This window comes from Odocoileus virginianus, chromosome 22 (genome assembly GCF_023699985.2).
Source record: "Odocoileus virginianus isolate 20LAN1187 ecotype Illinois chromosome 22, Ovbor_1.2, whole genome shotgun sequence".
Taxonomy (NCBI): Eukaryota; Metazoa; Chordata; class Mammalia; order Artiodactyla; family Cervidae; genus Odocoileus; species Odocoileus virginianus.
Genome location: NC_069695.1, coordinates 5,604,461 through 5,622,809, shown reverse-complemented (window position 1 = coordinate 5,622,809; position 18,349 = coordinate 5,604,461). Strand labels below are relative to the sequence as shown.

At 39.5% G+C, this 18,349-nt stretch overlaps 1 protein-coding gene across 30 annotated transcripts in view; it reads right to left on the bottom strand.

The window, feature by feature from the left end:
* Positions 1 to 18,349, bottom strand: part of TCF4 (transcription factor 4) — a 377,557-nt gene that overhangs the window by 61,246 nt on the left and 297,962 nt on the right. For all 30 annotated transcript variants that reach the window (XM_020910643.2, XM_070452490.1, XM_070452497.1 and 27 more), the window contains one exon: positions 2,455 to 2,560. In XM_020910643.2, coding sequence (XP_020766302.1) covers positions 2,455 to 2,560 — 106 coding nt within the window. The remainder of the gene's footprint in view (positions 1 to 2,454; positions 2,561 to 18,349) is intronic.

Below are 18,349 nucleotides of genomic sequence, written 5' to 3'. Positions count from 1 at the left end.
AGTAAATTAATATTTATCACGTCCCATGATCTTGGCATAATGTGTTTTGAAAGAATAGAATTAGATGTGTGTGAATCAGTTGTGCTCATCATAAATGTCAACTCAAAAAAAATTTCTTTTTGCATTTTGAGTATTCATATGCAGAAAAACAAATTTGTTCCCCATATTTTGCATGGTCTGACATGGAGAAGAGCCTGTTGTTTTAATCTACCTGGTCTCTCCTTACAGTGTGCATGGTTTAAGCAAGTGACCTTCCTGAAGGCAGATGGACAAAATCTATCCTTGTGTCAATTTTTCTCAGTGAAACTAGGCTTTGGGTGATGAGTCCCTGAGCTGACAATCTCTATAGGCACAGGTAACGGTAGTATAGTTTCCCTGGTCATAAAAGAGAGGTGTCAATGCCCGAAGTGAATGTGAAAGTCGCTCAGTTGTGTCCAACTCTTTGCGACCCCATGGGGTGTAGCCCACCAGATCCTCTGTCCAGGGAATTCTCAAGACAAGAATACTGGAGCGGGTTCCCTTCTCCAGGAGATCTTCCCAACCAAGGAATCTAGCCCAGGTCTCCCACATTGCAGGTGGATTCTTTACCATCTGAGCTACCAGCGCGGCCCAAGAATACTGGAGTGGGTAGCCTATCCCTTCTCCAGGGGATCTTTCCGACCCAGGAATCTAACCGGGGTCTCCTGCACTGCAGGCGGATTCTTTACCAGCTGAGCTGCCAGGGAAGCCCGTTGACGCCCAAGTGGCTACTGTTTAAAGCTGAAAGTGATAGGCTTTTGTCATGGCGCAGAACACACCCGAATGACGTTACCTGCTGCTGCCGTTGAAAGAAACGGACACCGAGGACAGGTCACAAAGCTAAAAGACCCCGGTTAATAGGTGCTCCACTACATGTGAAACCAATTCTCTCTATTCCCAAGAAAGTGAAAGTGAAAATCACTCAGTCGTGTCTGACTCTTTGCCACCCCATGGACGATACAGTCCATGGAATTCTCCAGGCCAGAATACTGGAGTGGGTAGCCTCTCCCTTCTCCAGGGTATCTTCCCAACCCAGGAATCGAACCCAGGTTTTTTATCAGCTGAGCCACTAGGGCAGCCCAAGAATACTGGAGTGGGCAGCCTGTCCCTTCTCCAGCGGATCTTCCCGACCCAGGAATCGAACTGGGGTCTCCTGCATTGCAGGTGGAGTCTTTACCAACTGAGCTATGTGGGAAACCCAGGGACCTATTCAACTCAACTTTATAGATTTTCCGTGGAATTTCATGTGTGAACTAGCAACCTAAGAGAGCTAACACTCTGCAAGGAAAGGACACAAATTCCCTTGCAATAGAATGATTTTGAATGTGTCCACTCTAATCTAAGGGACACGCCAAGCCGCTCCCGAGACTTGCTGGCCCAAGTGGTTTCCTTTCCCGTGACATGGTCCTTTCCTGGAAGAGCAAGAAGGAGGAAATCCCATTGCACTTTGCCGAGGCAAAAAGAGTTCAAGTTTGCATACAGGGATTCCTGGTGAATTCTATATCTGAATTTCAGAGCATTAACCTGGTAACAAGATTATCACATTTTGACAACAAGTGTCCAGGGTACACACCAACTGTCCAGCTAAAGCTGCATCCTGTGGACTGTCTCCTCTCATAAGTAGAGGTCCTTTAAACCCTCTCAGTCTTTCCTACACAGCAGAAAAAGAAGTACTACCGGAAGTGAGACTGTAAGCTCGGGTAGCATATATCCATGTGCACTAAATAAAATACACTGGACAATTAAGTGGATTAAATATACTTTATCTACCACAAAGCTGTAATTTTCAATATCTGTCTGGGAAAAAAGCTGGGTCTTGGACCCTCAGTCAGTCAGTGTTAGAATAGAGCTTTTGCTGTGTAATGAAATAACACTTCTGAGGTTCGACAGGTCACTTCATCTTCAATGGGACACTTGTTCTTCCCTATGAATTAATAAACAGCCAACATTTTTACTGATAAGAACAGACACTACACTCAATCTTAGTCAAAAGGCCAAGAAGTGATTGTAAGTGGTCAACGTTTTTGTATAGAGGTATGTATAAGAGCAATTTGCTCTCCATGTGTCTAAATCCATGACGCTCCAAATACATGTTGAATCAAAGCACTTACGAACACATGTACGTGCTCTTCTCGGGAAGAAATGATGCAGAAATGATAAGTCATGGTAGACATTCCCCCAGGAAGCATCCATTCTAAGTAACCAAACCAGTCTAATCTTAACTCATGATGGCTCAAGAGGCTTTCATTTACAAAATACGTCTCAGTGAAGTTTTAATTCATTTATTTTTAATGAATTCAAGTCCTAAAAGAGCATGACTTCCATGTTCTCTGTTGGCCTCCTATTCCATTTCTTGGGTATTAGAACAGCGCTCTTTTGTCCCATATATGACATAAAAGACCCGTGGATCTCCCCTTGGAAAAGGCAGTGTCTTACCTTGCATGAAGAAGGAGCTAGGGAAAGTGCTGGCTGCTGGTTTCGAGGAAGGGTAGCCTGGAGAGTCCCTATTGTAGTCGGCAGTGCTGGCTGATGGAGCATAAACCTGGGGAACGAGAGCCCGTTTAGTTTTGCTTGCTGCCTGCACCCAAGCATCTCAAGGTCTATGACTTTGCAAGAAGTAGGCACAAAAGGCACAATTTCTACCACATCCATCCGAAATCTGATCAAACTCTAGAAACACTGCTCCATTCCCCGTAAAGAAAAACAGAACAAAACAAAATGCTGAGTAGATCTGTGCAAATGGAAAATCAGGTGTGATATTTTCCAGTTATAGGCAAGAATACTGAGAACTACATCTGGTTGCTGTGTGTGTGTGTTCAGTTGTGTCTGACTTTTTGCAACCGCATGGACTGTAGCCCTCCAGGCCCCACTTTCAATGGAATTTTCCAGGCAAGAATATTGGAGTGGGATCCAGGGGATCTTCCCAGCTCAGGGATCAAACACACGTCTCTTACATCTCCTGCATTAGCAAGTGGATTCTTTACCACTGAGCCACCTGGGTTGTAGATATATAACACCCATAGGGTTGTCCTAGAAACCTAAGCATTCTTTTTTTAAAAAACATAAATGGCTCATGAGCGTGTAAAAGGTAAAAAAAGACATGCTTCAAACTTCTCCTATTTAGTCTACCTTTCAATTAAAATTTAAAGTCAGAGACAGAGACAAAAAGACAGATAAAATAAATGCACTCTCCAGACCACAGAAAGTGACAAATGTATCTTAGAATATTAAATTTCCAAAGTGTCAGCTTTTTGTAGAGATGCAAGAAAAAGGCTATTAAAAGCCCAGATATACACAAACCACCAAAAATCAGTGCGTACACAGGAAGGAGGAGGGAAACCCTCATTTATAGTTCTTTTATCTTTGTATGTTCAATAAACTTTAAAACTGCCAAAACCTTAATTTACTTACATTCGTTTACTAATACTCATGGGACTTGGGGAACCAGTTCTTTACAAAAATAGCTTGTGTATTTTCTTGTTTATGTTTGCTTTAAAGTAGACAGCATGGTATAAATTCATAAGGCATAAATTCATAAGGTACAGTTTAACTGTAATTGGTTTTCTCCCTTGCCTTTTCTGCTAAATGTGATTTTTTTTAAATCTCTATTTTCTTTTGCTCCAAAAGTTCCTCTCTCCAGATGGCCAGAGAGACTGAAACACTGTCATCCTCTTGATGAAAATGGATACCTTCCTGCCTCCATTTTGAAGCAGGCAGCGGCTCACAAAATTGGCAGTGAGCCTACAGTGATATTCACAGGTCACAGTAAAAGAAAGGGAAATTCACCAATAAAAAGGCAACTGCAGGGTTACCAAAAAAATAACTCCCCCCCCCTTTTTTTTCACAGCGCACATGGAATAAACACCCTAAGAAAAATTCTATAATTGCTCTCAGAACACTATGAATCACAAACTAAGCATTTAATACATGGTTTAGGATTTCACAAAGGATAGGGCCACAGCGACAGATGTGGGAAAACACGCATACACATACATGCATCACATAAATGCTACATATGCCCCACAGTGCCCTTGAAATTGAGAGATCTTACAGACTGAACAAAACAAAAATAAATTAGAAAACCTGGTCCACTTAAAAAAAAAAAAAAAAGACAAGGATTCTTCCTAAGTCAGGGAGGAATCTGAGTCCTCTATTTTTCATTTTATTTTAAAATTTTAGTCATATCTTAAATGTATAAAAACAGCTACCTGCTTCTCTAAAAGGGCTTATAGTAAGGGCAATTTTTTTTTTCAAGTATCTGTAAACAGACAAAGCATAAAACATAAGCCAGAAATCCCAAAGCAAATCAGTACCCTAAGTTTATCAAGCAAAACCTACTATTTTCTTGAGGCTTATACAACTGACAAACAGTTTGGAAAACACTCCTAAAAGTATTTAGAAATCTTGAGACTAACTAAAAAGATGAAAACAAAAATTACCTTCTAGGGAAAGGGGAAACTGAAAATGAGATCATCTCATTCTAATGGCAGAATGAGTAGAATACTACTACACTATATCTACAGATTAGTAGTCTGACAACTCCTTGGCCAGTAAGTATTAATATGAGCTAGGTGTACTATGTATTACTTCCAAGTTTTAAAAATCAATATATTTACTATAAAATTGAAAATAAACTCTCCTATATTATTAAATCACCTTATTAAAAAAAAGAACCAAAACAAATTCTTTTAGGATAATATATAATTTTAATTACATATTCTACTACCTTATCCTTAAACATGTACTATAATTATTGCATAAACATCATTGATGGCATCTAACAAGATCTGCCTTTGGATAGACATATTTGATATCTCTTTTGGGAGACAAAGACAAATCTTCAGTAATTTTGCTCATATAAAGAGGTTACTTTGACTATGAATTATGATCAAGTGCGAAGATCTGAGAATAAGATCACTTCTCCCAAGTTCAGAAATGCTGCCTTCATGAAAAAAGAATATGTACGGGGTTAAAAAGTTTTTAGGACATGTTACACTATACAATTTCTATTTTTCTGGTGCTGTGGCCAAACTAAGATTTTTTTCTATAAGATGAAAGTCTTTGTTAACAAGAAATCAAATGTTATTAATAGTTTTTTCAAAAAAGCAATTTCTGCATATTTTATAAATTTTCTTTATATTATAACTGATCTGGTACAATGTTATTCCCTTTTAATTTATATACTTCATCTTTCTCATCAAAAGTTATTTTAAAGATAAGTGCTCTATATATTTGTTTATAGAAATAAATATAACATAGAACTGCTATACTTAAAAAAAAAGTATTTATGTATTTATTTGGCTGCAAAGGCACATGGGAATTTTAGTTGTGGTGGCATGTGGGATTCTAGGTCCTTGACCAAGGATCAAACCCTGGCCCCCTGCCTTGGGGATGTGGGAATCTTAGCCACTGGATCACCAGGAAGTCTCTTTTATACTTTTTAAAAGTAGACGGAATCAACCCCCATCACATTTTAATCATAAGAAAATTCAATAATGGAATGGTCAAAGCCCTGCTCAAGATATTTAACCATCAATTGTCCTTTATTGTCTACTATTCAATGGCTGCCTTCTTTAAAAGTGGTGGTGGAGGTATAAGATGCTATTTATGAAAACATTGATGATAAGTGATTCAGTTTATCCTCAGTGTTTTAATTTTTAATAACCTGGATCATCAGTAAGCTGCTTCATTATTTTACTTGTCAACTATTGTCCCAGTCTCTCAAAAGACTTGAAAGTATAGGTTGCAAGAAGGTATTTAACAGAGACACTAAATTCAGTAAGAAAAGTTCATATCCACTCAACTTTAATTATTATTATTATAGGTAGATAGAAAGATGACTTACACATTTGTTAGAGAAAATAGCTAACAGAATGATAACAAACATCCTAGATCTCTTCAAATGACTAACACCAGAAAATCAGTCTGATGGAAAATGAAATACAAATCCCAAACTCTCCTTCAATGTGTTGAAGTAACTCTGCCAAGGAAACATGCAGAGAGTCTAAAGAGAAGCAAAAATCTACACCTAGTTTTCTTCTGATAAGGTATCTTAGATCAAGGTGACTTTTGGCATTCTGGTTCCTCCCACAAGAGTAACTAAAGAAGTGGGAAATTCTGTTGCAAAATTGGAAATGGGAAGACTTGGCTCAAGGTCATAGACTACAGCAATCTGAGTGAGCTATCTGCTGAATAAAGGCTTAATGGAAAACTAATGGCCAAGTGTAGTTCATATTCAAAGTCGGCACCATTATCTTTTTTCTCTTATAATCTGAATTTAAAACAAAATCACAAATACAGAAATTATGAGCTTAACAAAATCCCGTAAACAGCATAAACTTTGAAAAAATAAAAAAATCTAAAAGCTCTCATTTTACAGATTTAACTTGTGTTGTAATTTGAGATATACTTGAGATATACTACTATAGTATATTAATCATTCCAACCAATGTTCTGATCATCCTTTGTGCTATCATCAAAGAAACAATATGATATTCTTTTAAACAGAACCTCTGCCTACTAGAAAAGAAAAGCAAGCAAACACACAAACCAACCAACAAAATGAAGGGAGTAGAACGCATATTCTATGTTTTTCCTTTGAGGTGCTCATTTTTATGTCTTGGCATGTCAGTTTCACTTACGGAAATTTTAAAAGATAACAATGATTACCATTTGTTTCGGGCGTTTTGTGGAATGGCTTTTGTGCTGGGAGCTCCATACACATTATTTCTAATCTTCATAATAATCATATAAGATGGGCATTATTAATAGCGTCATTTCTATTTCATATGACTGAAGAATGGTAGACAGGTCAAGTGTCCTGGCTCAGGCAGGCCTGGGTCGCATAACTGCCCATTCCATCATTTATGAGCTGGGCAACCTTGGAACTGTTACTTTACTCTCTGGTCTTCAGACTCCTACCCATAAAAACGGAATAACAGTGCCTGCTATGCCAGATTCTTGAGAGAATTAAATGGCATCACATATACAAAAGCAACTAGAATAATAACCTGGTACCTAAAAAACATGCAAAAAAAAATCAGATTAATAGCATTAATGTGCTGCTATTTTTAGAAAATTATCTGGAGAAAAGTGACTCAGAAGTTAAGCCACTTTTCCATGTTAAAAAATTACCAAGTGGTAAAGATTCAAACTAATCATTAAAGCCTATGTTCTTTTCATTAAAAAACAATTTGTTGATCTTAAGAGGCAAAAAAGAAAAGATATCATTAGCTATCAACACAAAGCAATACTTTGGCCATGATTTAGAGAAATAATTCTTGTGGGGTTTCATAACTGCCTTTTAAGAAAAGAAAACTTGATAAGGCATGTCGACAGAGAAACCAATATGCGTCAGTTACTTTCTTTCCAAAGTGGGAAGCTGAACTCTGGAGGGGATAGAGAGAAGTGGTTATAGATCATGTATCATGAGGTGTATAACTGAGTGGGGTTGAGTGACAGCCACTAGGTTGCAGAGGAGACCTTGGCCTCTGTGTGACCAGCGAGTACCACCTGAATACTTTCCAAAGAGAATCAGGTGAGAATAACTGAAACATTGTAACTCAGGCTTTTTAGATCCTTGAGAGAGTTACTGTGAGCTCCATGATGAGTAGAAAACAGCAAAGCACAACTAAGCCTCAGATGCCCAAGTGCTCGGGAGGCTGACTTAGCAGCTCAAACCTTTGCAGATTTCACAAATATTCTAAACCATGACAGTCAGACATTCACATGCCAAGAGCTGGTGGTACACCACTGATGTTCACACACCTAGGAATGTACACTGATGCTGACCAGCATCTGATGGGGAAAGTACCTGTAAGGGATCAGCTCACTGCTCAGGAAACTGACTGGAATGGACCTCAACTCTTACAATACTGTTGGAAGAACATGGGTCACAGTAAGCGGAAAGAACAGCTCGGGGCGGTGATACCTCAACATTCATAAGAACTGAAATGGACACTGTAATTGTTCTATGAGACAAAGTTAAAGATGTATTGCTGGCTAATCCATAAAGCAACCGAAAGACGTACTTAGAAGAGATGGTCTCCAGACAGCAGAAAAACCCATCTGGCAGAGTAGTAGAAATTACTCTGGAATCAGACCAACCGGGCTCAAATTCCAGCTCTCAGAAGTAGTTGTGAGGACAAAACAAAGCATTTTCTCTCAGAGGCTCCGTTTCCTCATTTGTCAATTTCTTCACGATTAAATGTCAAATGGGGCTATTCTGCTGTGCAGATTAGAGAGTACATACGTCGAGCATAACTCCCTCTCTCTTGTAGGAGCACAATAAATGGTATTATTATTTATATCCAACAAAATAAGAATTTAGAGCAATTTTTAACATGTCCAGAATGGTGCTGTCCAATACAGTATCCATGAGTCCTATGTGGTTATTTGGATTAAGCCTAATTAAAGTTAAATAAAATTAAATATTCAGTCCTGCAGTCACACTAGCCACATTTCAAATACTCAATGGCAAACTGTGGCCACCAGCGACCATACTGGACATCACAATGGGGAACTTTCTCACTATGGCAAAAAGTTTTATTGGGAGCACTGATTTAGGGTAATGGCTGTCCCCAAGGAGACCTACTGAGCCCTGTACGAAACTCTGTTAGAGCAGCCGTCACCATAATGCAGCTTATTTAAGACTTGCTGTTGCCTTTCAGCTGCCAAAGCAAGAACTCTTCTGGTGGACGAGGGGGAGAGGCAGATTCCAGGTATCCTAGCACCTAGGGAACAACCAGTGGTTAATAAATGTTGATTTTATTGGATGGCAGAACATTTAGGTGTCCATTTTACTTACTATTTTTAGAGTCCCTTGTACTATTACAAACTTCTTAAAGCCCTTTTTGTAACCACCTGCCCAAATTCCTGCAAGCAGGACTATAAAGTAGGACCCCAGGGAAGAACAGCTCCTGTGATTCCCAGATATCTGGATGTGTAGGCAATAACAGTAAGAAAATCTTACACGGCAATTTTGTCCTTGGCCCCAGTTAGTCTTTGGCAAAGGAACTGTAATTAGGCACCGTGTGATCACTTTGAGACAATAAATGGCGAACAGATTTTTAACTTTTCTGATCATGAGTTTTCACATTACATACTGGTAACTGGATCCCTTGATTCCACTTCTATTTTTATTACTCTTTCTTTCATAATGTTTTATATCAACTTTTTTAATACATGTTCCTTTCTCTTTTCAGGAAATTTCTCCACGTGGTGTCCTTTCTTCTGCCTCTTGGCATCATATTTTTAAAGCTGAAATCAGTTCAACCTCATTTTATAAACGGGTGAAAGGCAGACATTAATAAGGACCTACCCGAGGGCCTTAAACAGAGCTCAGGCCTCCTGAATTCTCATTTTATCCTCTTGGCACTCTCCTTCCTAAAGTCTTTTTTAAGTTTATAACTTAAATATTCGAATGGGTAGCAAAATGGCATAAAAGGTTAGTAAGTAGATGAAAGTACCAGAGTTGAGTAAGTTATCATAAGGTTTAAAGGCAGTGAATAATGCTCGAGAGCATGAAAAAGAAGGCAATAAACAACCCAACGGTGCAGAGAAAGACAAAAGCCAACTACAGAAATAAACATTATTCATCTTACAGATTCTCAGTATATACTAACAAGTCAAGCAATATTTACTAATGAAAAAAGATCCTACTTTATTCCAAGTGATGGTTAAAGGCCCATTTGATTATCACACACAGGAAATATGTTTAGAGATAACACATAAATGTTGCAGTATATTGACAAATAGATGGATATGTAATTGTAGATGAAAAAATTTCAGAGATGCAATCTGTTGAAATTGTGAAGGTTTTATTTCCATCTCAATTACCTGAAGCTTTTACAGGAATTAAAACAATAGTTCTAAGTGCCCTAAAGTAACTCTCAGGAAGAAAGAAAAGTTTTACTCCTCAAACTATAGTGATACTCTGAAAAAAAAAAAAAAATCCCCAATATTTTACCCCATGTAAAATATCCCATTCATGTATATGATATTCCTATTTCATTACCTTAACAAGCAATGATCTGTATTCACTCCAGCACAGTGCATCACAAAAATGAGAAAAAGAACATGCATATGAACCCCCTAAAAGAAATTCCTGGAATGTAATATATTTAGAACACAAGTCATTTTGGCATACATCCAAATGCTCTATCACAAATACCACGTCTAACTTTTTTTTTTACCCTTCTGAATATCAGCTGAGTTTTGGTTATCTGTTCATGAGTATATTAAGTCTGAAGCTAAATTCTACAAATGAATTACAGCCAAGAGTTTTATCCTTTTCAGCCACCAAATATCTTTTCTCTGTGTTAAGAAGTAGTAAGACTGTAAGAATTTTAATTCCGTTCTCTATCAATTGTGTAACCCCAAGCAATCAAAAGAAAACAACAAGAAGGAGAAGCAGAGAAGCACGCAGGGATGGACAGACTGTAGCCCATCCGCTTTCGCCCAGCACACCCAGCCTGCAGCAGGCTCAACAATGACAGTGAAACAGTGAACTGGACCCATTATTAGTGTGCGAAGCACCGCGAGAGCTACAAAAAAGCCTGACATTGCTTATGGCCAGAAGCTCTGCCGTGCTCTTTCCTTTCTTCAAATAAAAAGGTAATACATGTAAAAATATAGGTAGTTGCAGTCTGTTTTTCAAACCTCTAAATTTCAATCTACTAAACAAGAGTCTGTGTAGCTTAAAAATTTACAAGGGAGTAGAAAACTGTGCTTCAACTAAAAATAAGGAAAATTTTTCCTAATAAATTTCAGAATCACTAATAATTATATAGCAATATTATTGTGATTTAATCTACATAGTCTCCTGTTATTTTTACAAGCATTTTGCAAGTATCAGTGTGTTGTCATTGCAAACTTGAGGCAGAAAAACTGTGAAGACAGGTACGATTAGGCTCACTCTGTTATATCACAGATGTTTTATACACATGATACTGAAATACAGATATATAACATTTGAGATTTTAAGCTGTCTTCATGTACTATCATGCAATCTCAGTGACATATGCAGGGAGTTAAACAGTAAAAAAAAGAAACAACTTGTTATGGTATTAAAACTTCACACTCTGTGTGTTCAGTCACTCAGCTGTGTCCAACTCTTTGTGACCCCACAGACTGGAGCCCACCAAGCTCCTCTGACCAGGGCATTTTCCAGGCAAGAATACTGGAGTATACTGCTGCTATTTCCTACTCCAAGAGACCCTCTCGACCCAGGGATCAAACCTACGTCTCTTGTGTCTCCTGCATTGGCAGGCAGATTCTTTACCACTAGCGCCACCTGGGAAGCTCATGACACTCAACAGAACTGGAAAAAGACCTGGTCCCAAGGCCTGCCAGTCCCAAGCTCTTGTGACTGTTGGCATGACAAAATGATGACAGTGATTAAAAAAAAAAAAATAGAAGGGGGAGAGGGGGTGGGAGGGAGGTTCAAAAGGGAGGGGACATATGTATACCTATGGCTAATTCATGCTGTTGAATGGCAGAAACCATCACAAGATTATAAAGCAATTATCCTCCAATTAAAAAGAACCCCCCTTCCCCCAAAATAGCTAACACTTTACTTAGGGTATGCCAGACACTATTCCAGCGAAACTGTACATAAACTCATTTTGTCTCGACACTAACCCTATTGTCTTATTATCACCCTGATTTTACACAGAACGAATCTGGAGGCAGAGACATATGAAATAACTTGTCCAAGTCACACACCTAGTTAAATGGAAAAATGGAGATTCAAAATCATGTCATCTTGTTTGGGCATCTGAGGTTTAACAAGACCTCCAATCGCTAAGGGGCTTCTCTCCAGGGTCTTCACAGACTCCTGCCAAAACCCAGATTTATAGAACTCTGGGTCCCGTTTACACACTCACAGGCCACTGGGCAGACGAGGGGCTCAGATGGCTGTTTTGGCCAAAGAGAAGAAGGCAAGGCGGCCTCAGACAGTGGCGCACAGAGACAGCTCTTGTGCACTGGGCCAAGGAGGAGGGCTTTGCATCTGTCTTCCAGATCTGAGGCTGAGCAGGACCCACTACTTCCGTTTATCAGGGCCAAAATCAGAGGCCAGTAACCTGCTGAGAGTGACACTGGCGTTTAGGGGTGAGTTAACACCAACACTAAACTGATGAAAAAAATCACCACACTATTACTTAAAAGCATTCACATGAAGCGTGACTACAGTCCCATCGATGTGCACCAGCCTCTGGCTCCAAATATTTCTTTTTATTTTTACACCTGCATTGCTTTGGCACTGATGGAGCAGACGGTACATGTTTTTTATTACTATCAATGTGGTGTATCACGGGAATGCCCACTGCCAGCATCCTGAGTACCTTAGCCCGCGCCGAGAAGGTCTTAAACTGATTAAGTTACACCTGGCTGAAGATCTCTCGAAATACTCAGTTGCATAAAATTTGGCCCAGGTGAAACCTGACTTCATCCTGGTTATCCTCATGTTCCGCATTCACAGGGGAACCCGATTCCTCACCAGACTCAGGATCAGCACACACAAAAGACTAGATATTAAGCTCATCACAACTCTTTAAAATGTTCTGAACACCTAAGTTGTTTTCAAGTGTTTATTTTTTGACCATTCATTAGTAATTAAAGGTTATGTTAAGAAGAATGTGACTTATTATTTCTGTCAATTATTATTATTATTTGTGAAGATGAAAGTCGCTCAGTCATGTCCCACTCTTTCAACCCCATGGACCATACAGTCCATGGAATTCTCCAGGCCAGAATGCCGGAGTGGGTAGCCTTTCCCTTCTCCAGGGGATCTTCCCAACCCAGGGATCAGAACCAGGTCTTCCACACTGCAGGTGGATCCTTTAACTAGCTGAGCCACAAGGGACGCCCAATACTGGAGTGGGTAGCCCATCTCTTCTTCAGCAGATCTTCCCAACCCAGGAATTGAACTGGGGTCTCCCGCATTGCAGGTAGATTCTTTACCAACTGACCTATGAGGGAAACCCATTATTATTATAGATTATTATTTGTAGTTATCTGCAATCATAAGCAGATTTAGCTAATTTATTTTATCTCTCATCTACAGCTGTCACATCAAATTCATGACTATCAATTTTTTCTAATGGATCAGCTCCCATCTCAATATTATTTTTTCCTCTTTTGCTACCAGCTATTTGCTTCTTTTTTTTAAAGATGACAACTATAGGATCATGTGTCCCCTAGTGGCTCAGATGGTAAAGAATCTGCCTGCAATGCAGGAGACCCGGGTTTGATCGCTGGGTCAGGAAGATCCCCTGGAGAAGGGAATGGCAACCCACTCCAGTATGCTTGCCTGGAAAATCCCACGGACAGAGGAGCCTGGTGGGCTACAGTCCATGAAGTCACAAGAGTCAGACACAACTGAGTGACTAACACCAACACAGGGTCATGAGGAGGTGTTGCAACATCAAAACAGTGTTGGTTACATCTGCCAATAAATAGCTTTGTGACCTCTGATGACACAATTTCATCAGTTGAATGAGGATGGCGTGTTTTCAGGATGAAAACACATTATACAATTTCACAATAAAGAGGGAAGTTAATTTTAGGGTTTACTCCAAAGTTGATTATTACTGTTTCCTCTACACTGAAGGCAAGGAAGGTCTGCTGAGGATAGTCCATCACAGAAACAGTGAAGTTTAAAAAGCATTAGGAGAGTGACATCAGTCAGAAAGACAGATATTGTATATTAATGCATGTGTATGGAATCTAGAAAGATGGCACTGCTGAACCTATCTGCAGGGCATCAGTGGAGATGCAGACGTAGAGAACAGACTTACGGACACAGGAGGGGGAGGAGAGGGTGGGACAAACAGAGAGAAGCGCAGAAGCACACGCGTTACCACGTGTAGAACAGAGAGCAAGCGGTGTGACACAGGGAGCCCAACGTGGCGCTCTGAGACCACCTGGGGGTGGGGTGGGAGGGGAGGGCTTCAGGAAGGAGGGGACACGCACGTCAGCCTGTGGCTGATTCGTGCTGGTGCACGGCAGAGGCCTACACAATACCATAAAGCAATTATGCTCCAGGTAAAAAAAAGGATTATGAAAAAAAATGTGCAGGGGTGTGTGTGTGTGCAGGGGTGTGTGTGTGTATGTGTGTGTGTGTGTGTGGTACCGGGCACAGAATAGGCCCCAGTAGTTACTAAATGCCCACATGAATGAACGGATGCATCACATACAAGATACAAGTCAAACTAAGAATAATATCATAACGCAGAGAAAGATAAACATTCATCGGTTCTGCCAAAATAGATTTTAGTACATTTCACTTCTTAGTGTGTTTAAGAGCTGAGCTGACTTCTGAAAATGGAGGCAATCACCTATAATAATCCATATTTAAGGGTTCTAAGAGGTCCATTTCCCACCCTTCTCCCTTTGAACCTTAGGCCATAGGTTGATGCCTGAAGCCCAGAGCTCACATCCTTCATTAGATGTTAATAGGTGTGTGTGTGGTTTTTTTCCATTTATTTTTATTAGTTGGAGGCTAATTACTTTACAATATTGTAGTGGTTTCTGTCATACATTGACATGAATCAGCCATGGATTTACATGTATTCCCCATCCCGATCCCCCCTTCCACCTGCCTCCCCACCCCATCCCTCTGGGTCTTCCCAGTGCACCAGCCCCAAGCACGTGCTCAAGAAAGTTTGCTCACTATTGTCGTAAACAAATTAATACCACTGCAATGGGCTTTAGTCAATGTATAATGCTACATGAGATACAAGTCTGCTTCCCCAGAAATAATTCCACGTCACAAACCTACTTTTCAACACACCTCCAATCATCCCCCATCATGGGAAATGTTTTTACAGTCTGTTAGCAGTTATTACAGGGCTTCTCTGATGGTGATGGTGTATGGCTTAGCAATAAAGAATCTGCCTGCAATGCAGGAGACACAGGATACCCACGTTTGATCCCTGGATAGGGAAGATCCCCTGGAGAAGGGCATGGCAACCCACTCCAGGACTCTTGCCTGGAGAATCCCATGGACAGAAGAGCCTGGCGGGCTACAGTCCATGAGGTCGCCAAGAGTCAGACACGACAGCACACGGCACATCCAACGGAAGCAGTTATTTCCCTTTGATGTGATGAGGTCTCTAACCCTTTCTCAACAATCAGTTTTTAAGAGTGAGAGGAGAGTGGAGAGGGGATGAGGAAACAGTGATGTCTCTACAAGAAGGAAAAGTAGCACCCGAGAAAAGTGCTGACTTTACAGTTTGCCCTTACACAACACAGGTCACTATAAAGGGCAAATTATAAAGATTACTTGATGGTGATAGATGTGCCATTTCTATTCCTCCAATCCCAGGATCTTTAGCGCTGTGTTTGTATAGCTCAGAGGGGCAAACGGCCGTTATTCCGAAGTATACACGCCCTCCCAAAAGCAAGAGGGACTGGGAAGAAAGCTGTGTCAGACAAAAGCAGAAAGACACACTTTGAACAGCAGAGACCCAAACAAGAAGGAAAAGATGGTGAAGCCACGGTCCCAGCAGACATTCCGACAAGATGAAACTTCAGAAAAACATGATTCACAAAACTTCTCTGACCTTGAACTTAATTGTATGAAAGGAAACTTGGTGAAATTCTATGCTTAATCATCATGAAAAGTTGGTATTTTCAAGGTATTTTAAATTACAAAGATTTTCTGCATCCATTACATTATTTAATAATCACTCTGAGATAGATTATCTGCCCAAGCGGTCAACCATCTCACCCCCTTTTTAATGTTAAGAGACAGAAGCTGGGAAGGCAACCTCCCTTCCCAAAAGTCACATGACTCTAGGATGGCAGAAAAAGGTTACAACCTAGGTCTTTTTGTTGATGCTGTTCATATACTGACTCTTGAAATTAAAAAAAAAAAAAACAAAATTTTTTTTTATTTTACTGAAGTAGAGTTGATTTACAACGCTGTAAATTTCTGCTGTACAGTAAAGTGATTCACTTACACATATATATCAGTTCACTTAGTCGTATCCAACTCTTTGCGACCCCAAGGAATGCAGCATATTCTTTTTCATATTCTTTCCCATTTCGGTTCATCACAGAATATTAACTATAGTTCCCTGTGCTATACAGTAGGACTCTGTTGTTTAACGTAGGTTTGTCACTGCAAATCCCAGGTCAGAGTTGTTAGTACTTCATCAGAATATCCTTCCAACCGGGAGGGGTGGGGTGGGGTGGGAGAAGGGAGGGGGATTCAGGAGGGAGGGGACATATGTACACCTGTGGCTGATTCATGCTGATTATGGCAGAAGCCAGCAAAGTATTGTAAAGCAATTATCCTCCAGTTAAAAAAACAATAAAGAATATCCTTCCAAATCACCTATGGTCTAAAGAATGTGGAGATCAATTTTTCACATTGGTAAATATCTACTGATGTTGAGTAGAGTTAAAGATGAAATCTAGACTGGGCTTTAAAACAGCACACTTAACGCTGGTGCTTCCAACAGATACCTTCATCCTCTGCTTACCAACAGAATTGTTAACGAACACTGAGTTTCCAATCTGGTGAAGTTCTGAACAGGAATTGTCAGCACGGTACACTGTGAAACTACCACCCCATCCTCCCTTTCACAAAGCTGAGAAAAGGACAAATGATCTTTTTTCTCTGTCAAAACATATGGTCCTAAGTACTTTCAACTAAAAACAAAAGCATGAAATAATTACCAAATGTATGACTCTGGCACAGATTGAAATGAGAAAAAAAAAAGTATATGCAAATTGTCAACCTCTGTCCAATCTACCACCTCTCTATATTATTCCTTCAGATTCCTGCCCTTCCCCATACCTAAGGCGAACGTTCAGGTAAAATCAACCAGCAATATTTCACTGACTTAACTCACAGCAGAGCTTCTCGATGCTTTGGTACATATAAATAATAAATAAATAAAATAGGAGGCCAGAATTTTCATTAGAAGCTGACTGGGAGATTTCAGACATATAGCAATCAACTAGAAAGTGTATGAAAGTGAGTTTAGTTTAACACAAAATGTTTATGCAAAAGAAACAAAAAGGAAATTATCCCATTAGGATAGGGTTATTTAAAAAAACACCAACCAACCAACCTTAAAGACTGGGTAACAGAAGATCAAGTGACCAACAATAAATAGTTAATATCTTTAAGCACATTTAAAAGACAATTCAGTTGACTTTCTCTAATATTTAAATTCCAGACACTTTTTTAAGTGATCTAGTTTTTCTCAGTCTTAAAGACACCAGTTTAAAGATCAGCTACTGGCTACTTCAAATATTTATCTGGAATAATGAAGGTATAAATAAATATAAACAATAGTCATTTCTTTAACAATAAAAATTACAGTAAGAATGCCTCTTTGATTCCTTTCCAAGGAATAAATATCCTTTCCTTTGATAGCTAAATTACTTTGTTCAATCAGTTTGAATCTTCAAAACAGAAATGTAAAATCCAGATGATTGCTCACTATTAAGATAAGGAAAGCAGTTTAAAATTCTCAATGATGAAAAAAGTAATGAGAAAATGCTTCTCTCATAAGAGGAACACAGCAGTTTTACATAATAAAAGGCTTAAAATTGATTCCTGTCTTTTTTTTTTTCCCTTGATAAATTAGTAACTGGTGAGAACTTAAGAGAACTACACAGAAATGTTAAAAAGAAGCAAGGGATGTTTCCTTTTCCCAGTGGAGAAATATCCATTAAATATATAGTTCTTTGCTTACATAATCAGGACATATAAGATACCCTGCCAAGAACTTTCCTGTCTCTAAGGTAGGTAGGTAGATAGATAGATAGATGTGTACAGAATGTATGTATGTATGTGTATGTGAGTTTGTGTATAAGATTAAAGTTGCTAAAACACAGCAGCAGGTAGATAGGAAGGAACTACTTAATGGATATGGGGTTTCCTTTAGGGGTGATGAAAGTGTTCTGCCACTAGACAGATACAGTGGTTGTTTAATACTATGAATATAGCAAATACCAATGAATCACCCATTGTAAAATGGTTAATTTTACATTATGCAAATTTAACCTCAATTAAAACAAAACAAAACAAATCACTGCAGCAGGCCCATAACTTATGCGTCCTTCACAAAAAGACATCAGTCAGGATTCATCTGTGTGTGCCTGGTAAGTTGTTTCAGTCATGCCCAACTCTTTGCGACCCCACGGACTGTAGCCCTCCAGGCCCCTCTGTCTGTGGGATTCTCCAGGCAAGAGTCCTGGAGCGGGCTGCCATTTATTCCTCCAGGGGATCTTCCTGACCCAGGGATCCAACCCATGTCTCTTTTGTCTCTGGCATTGGCAGGCGGGTTCTTTACTACTAGCATCACTTGGG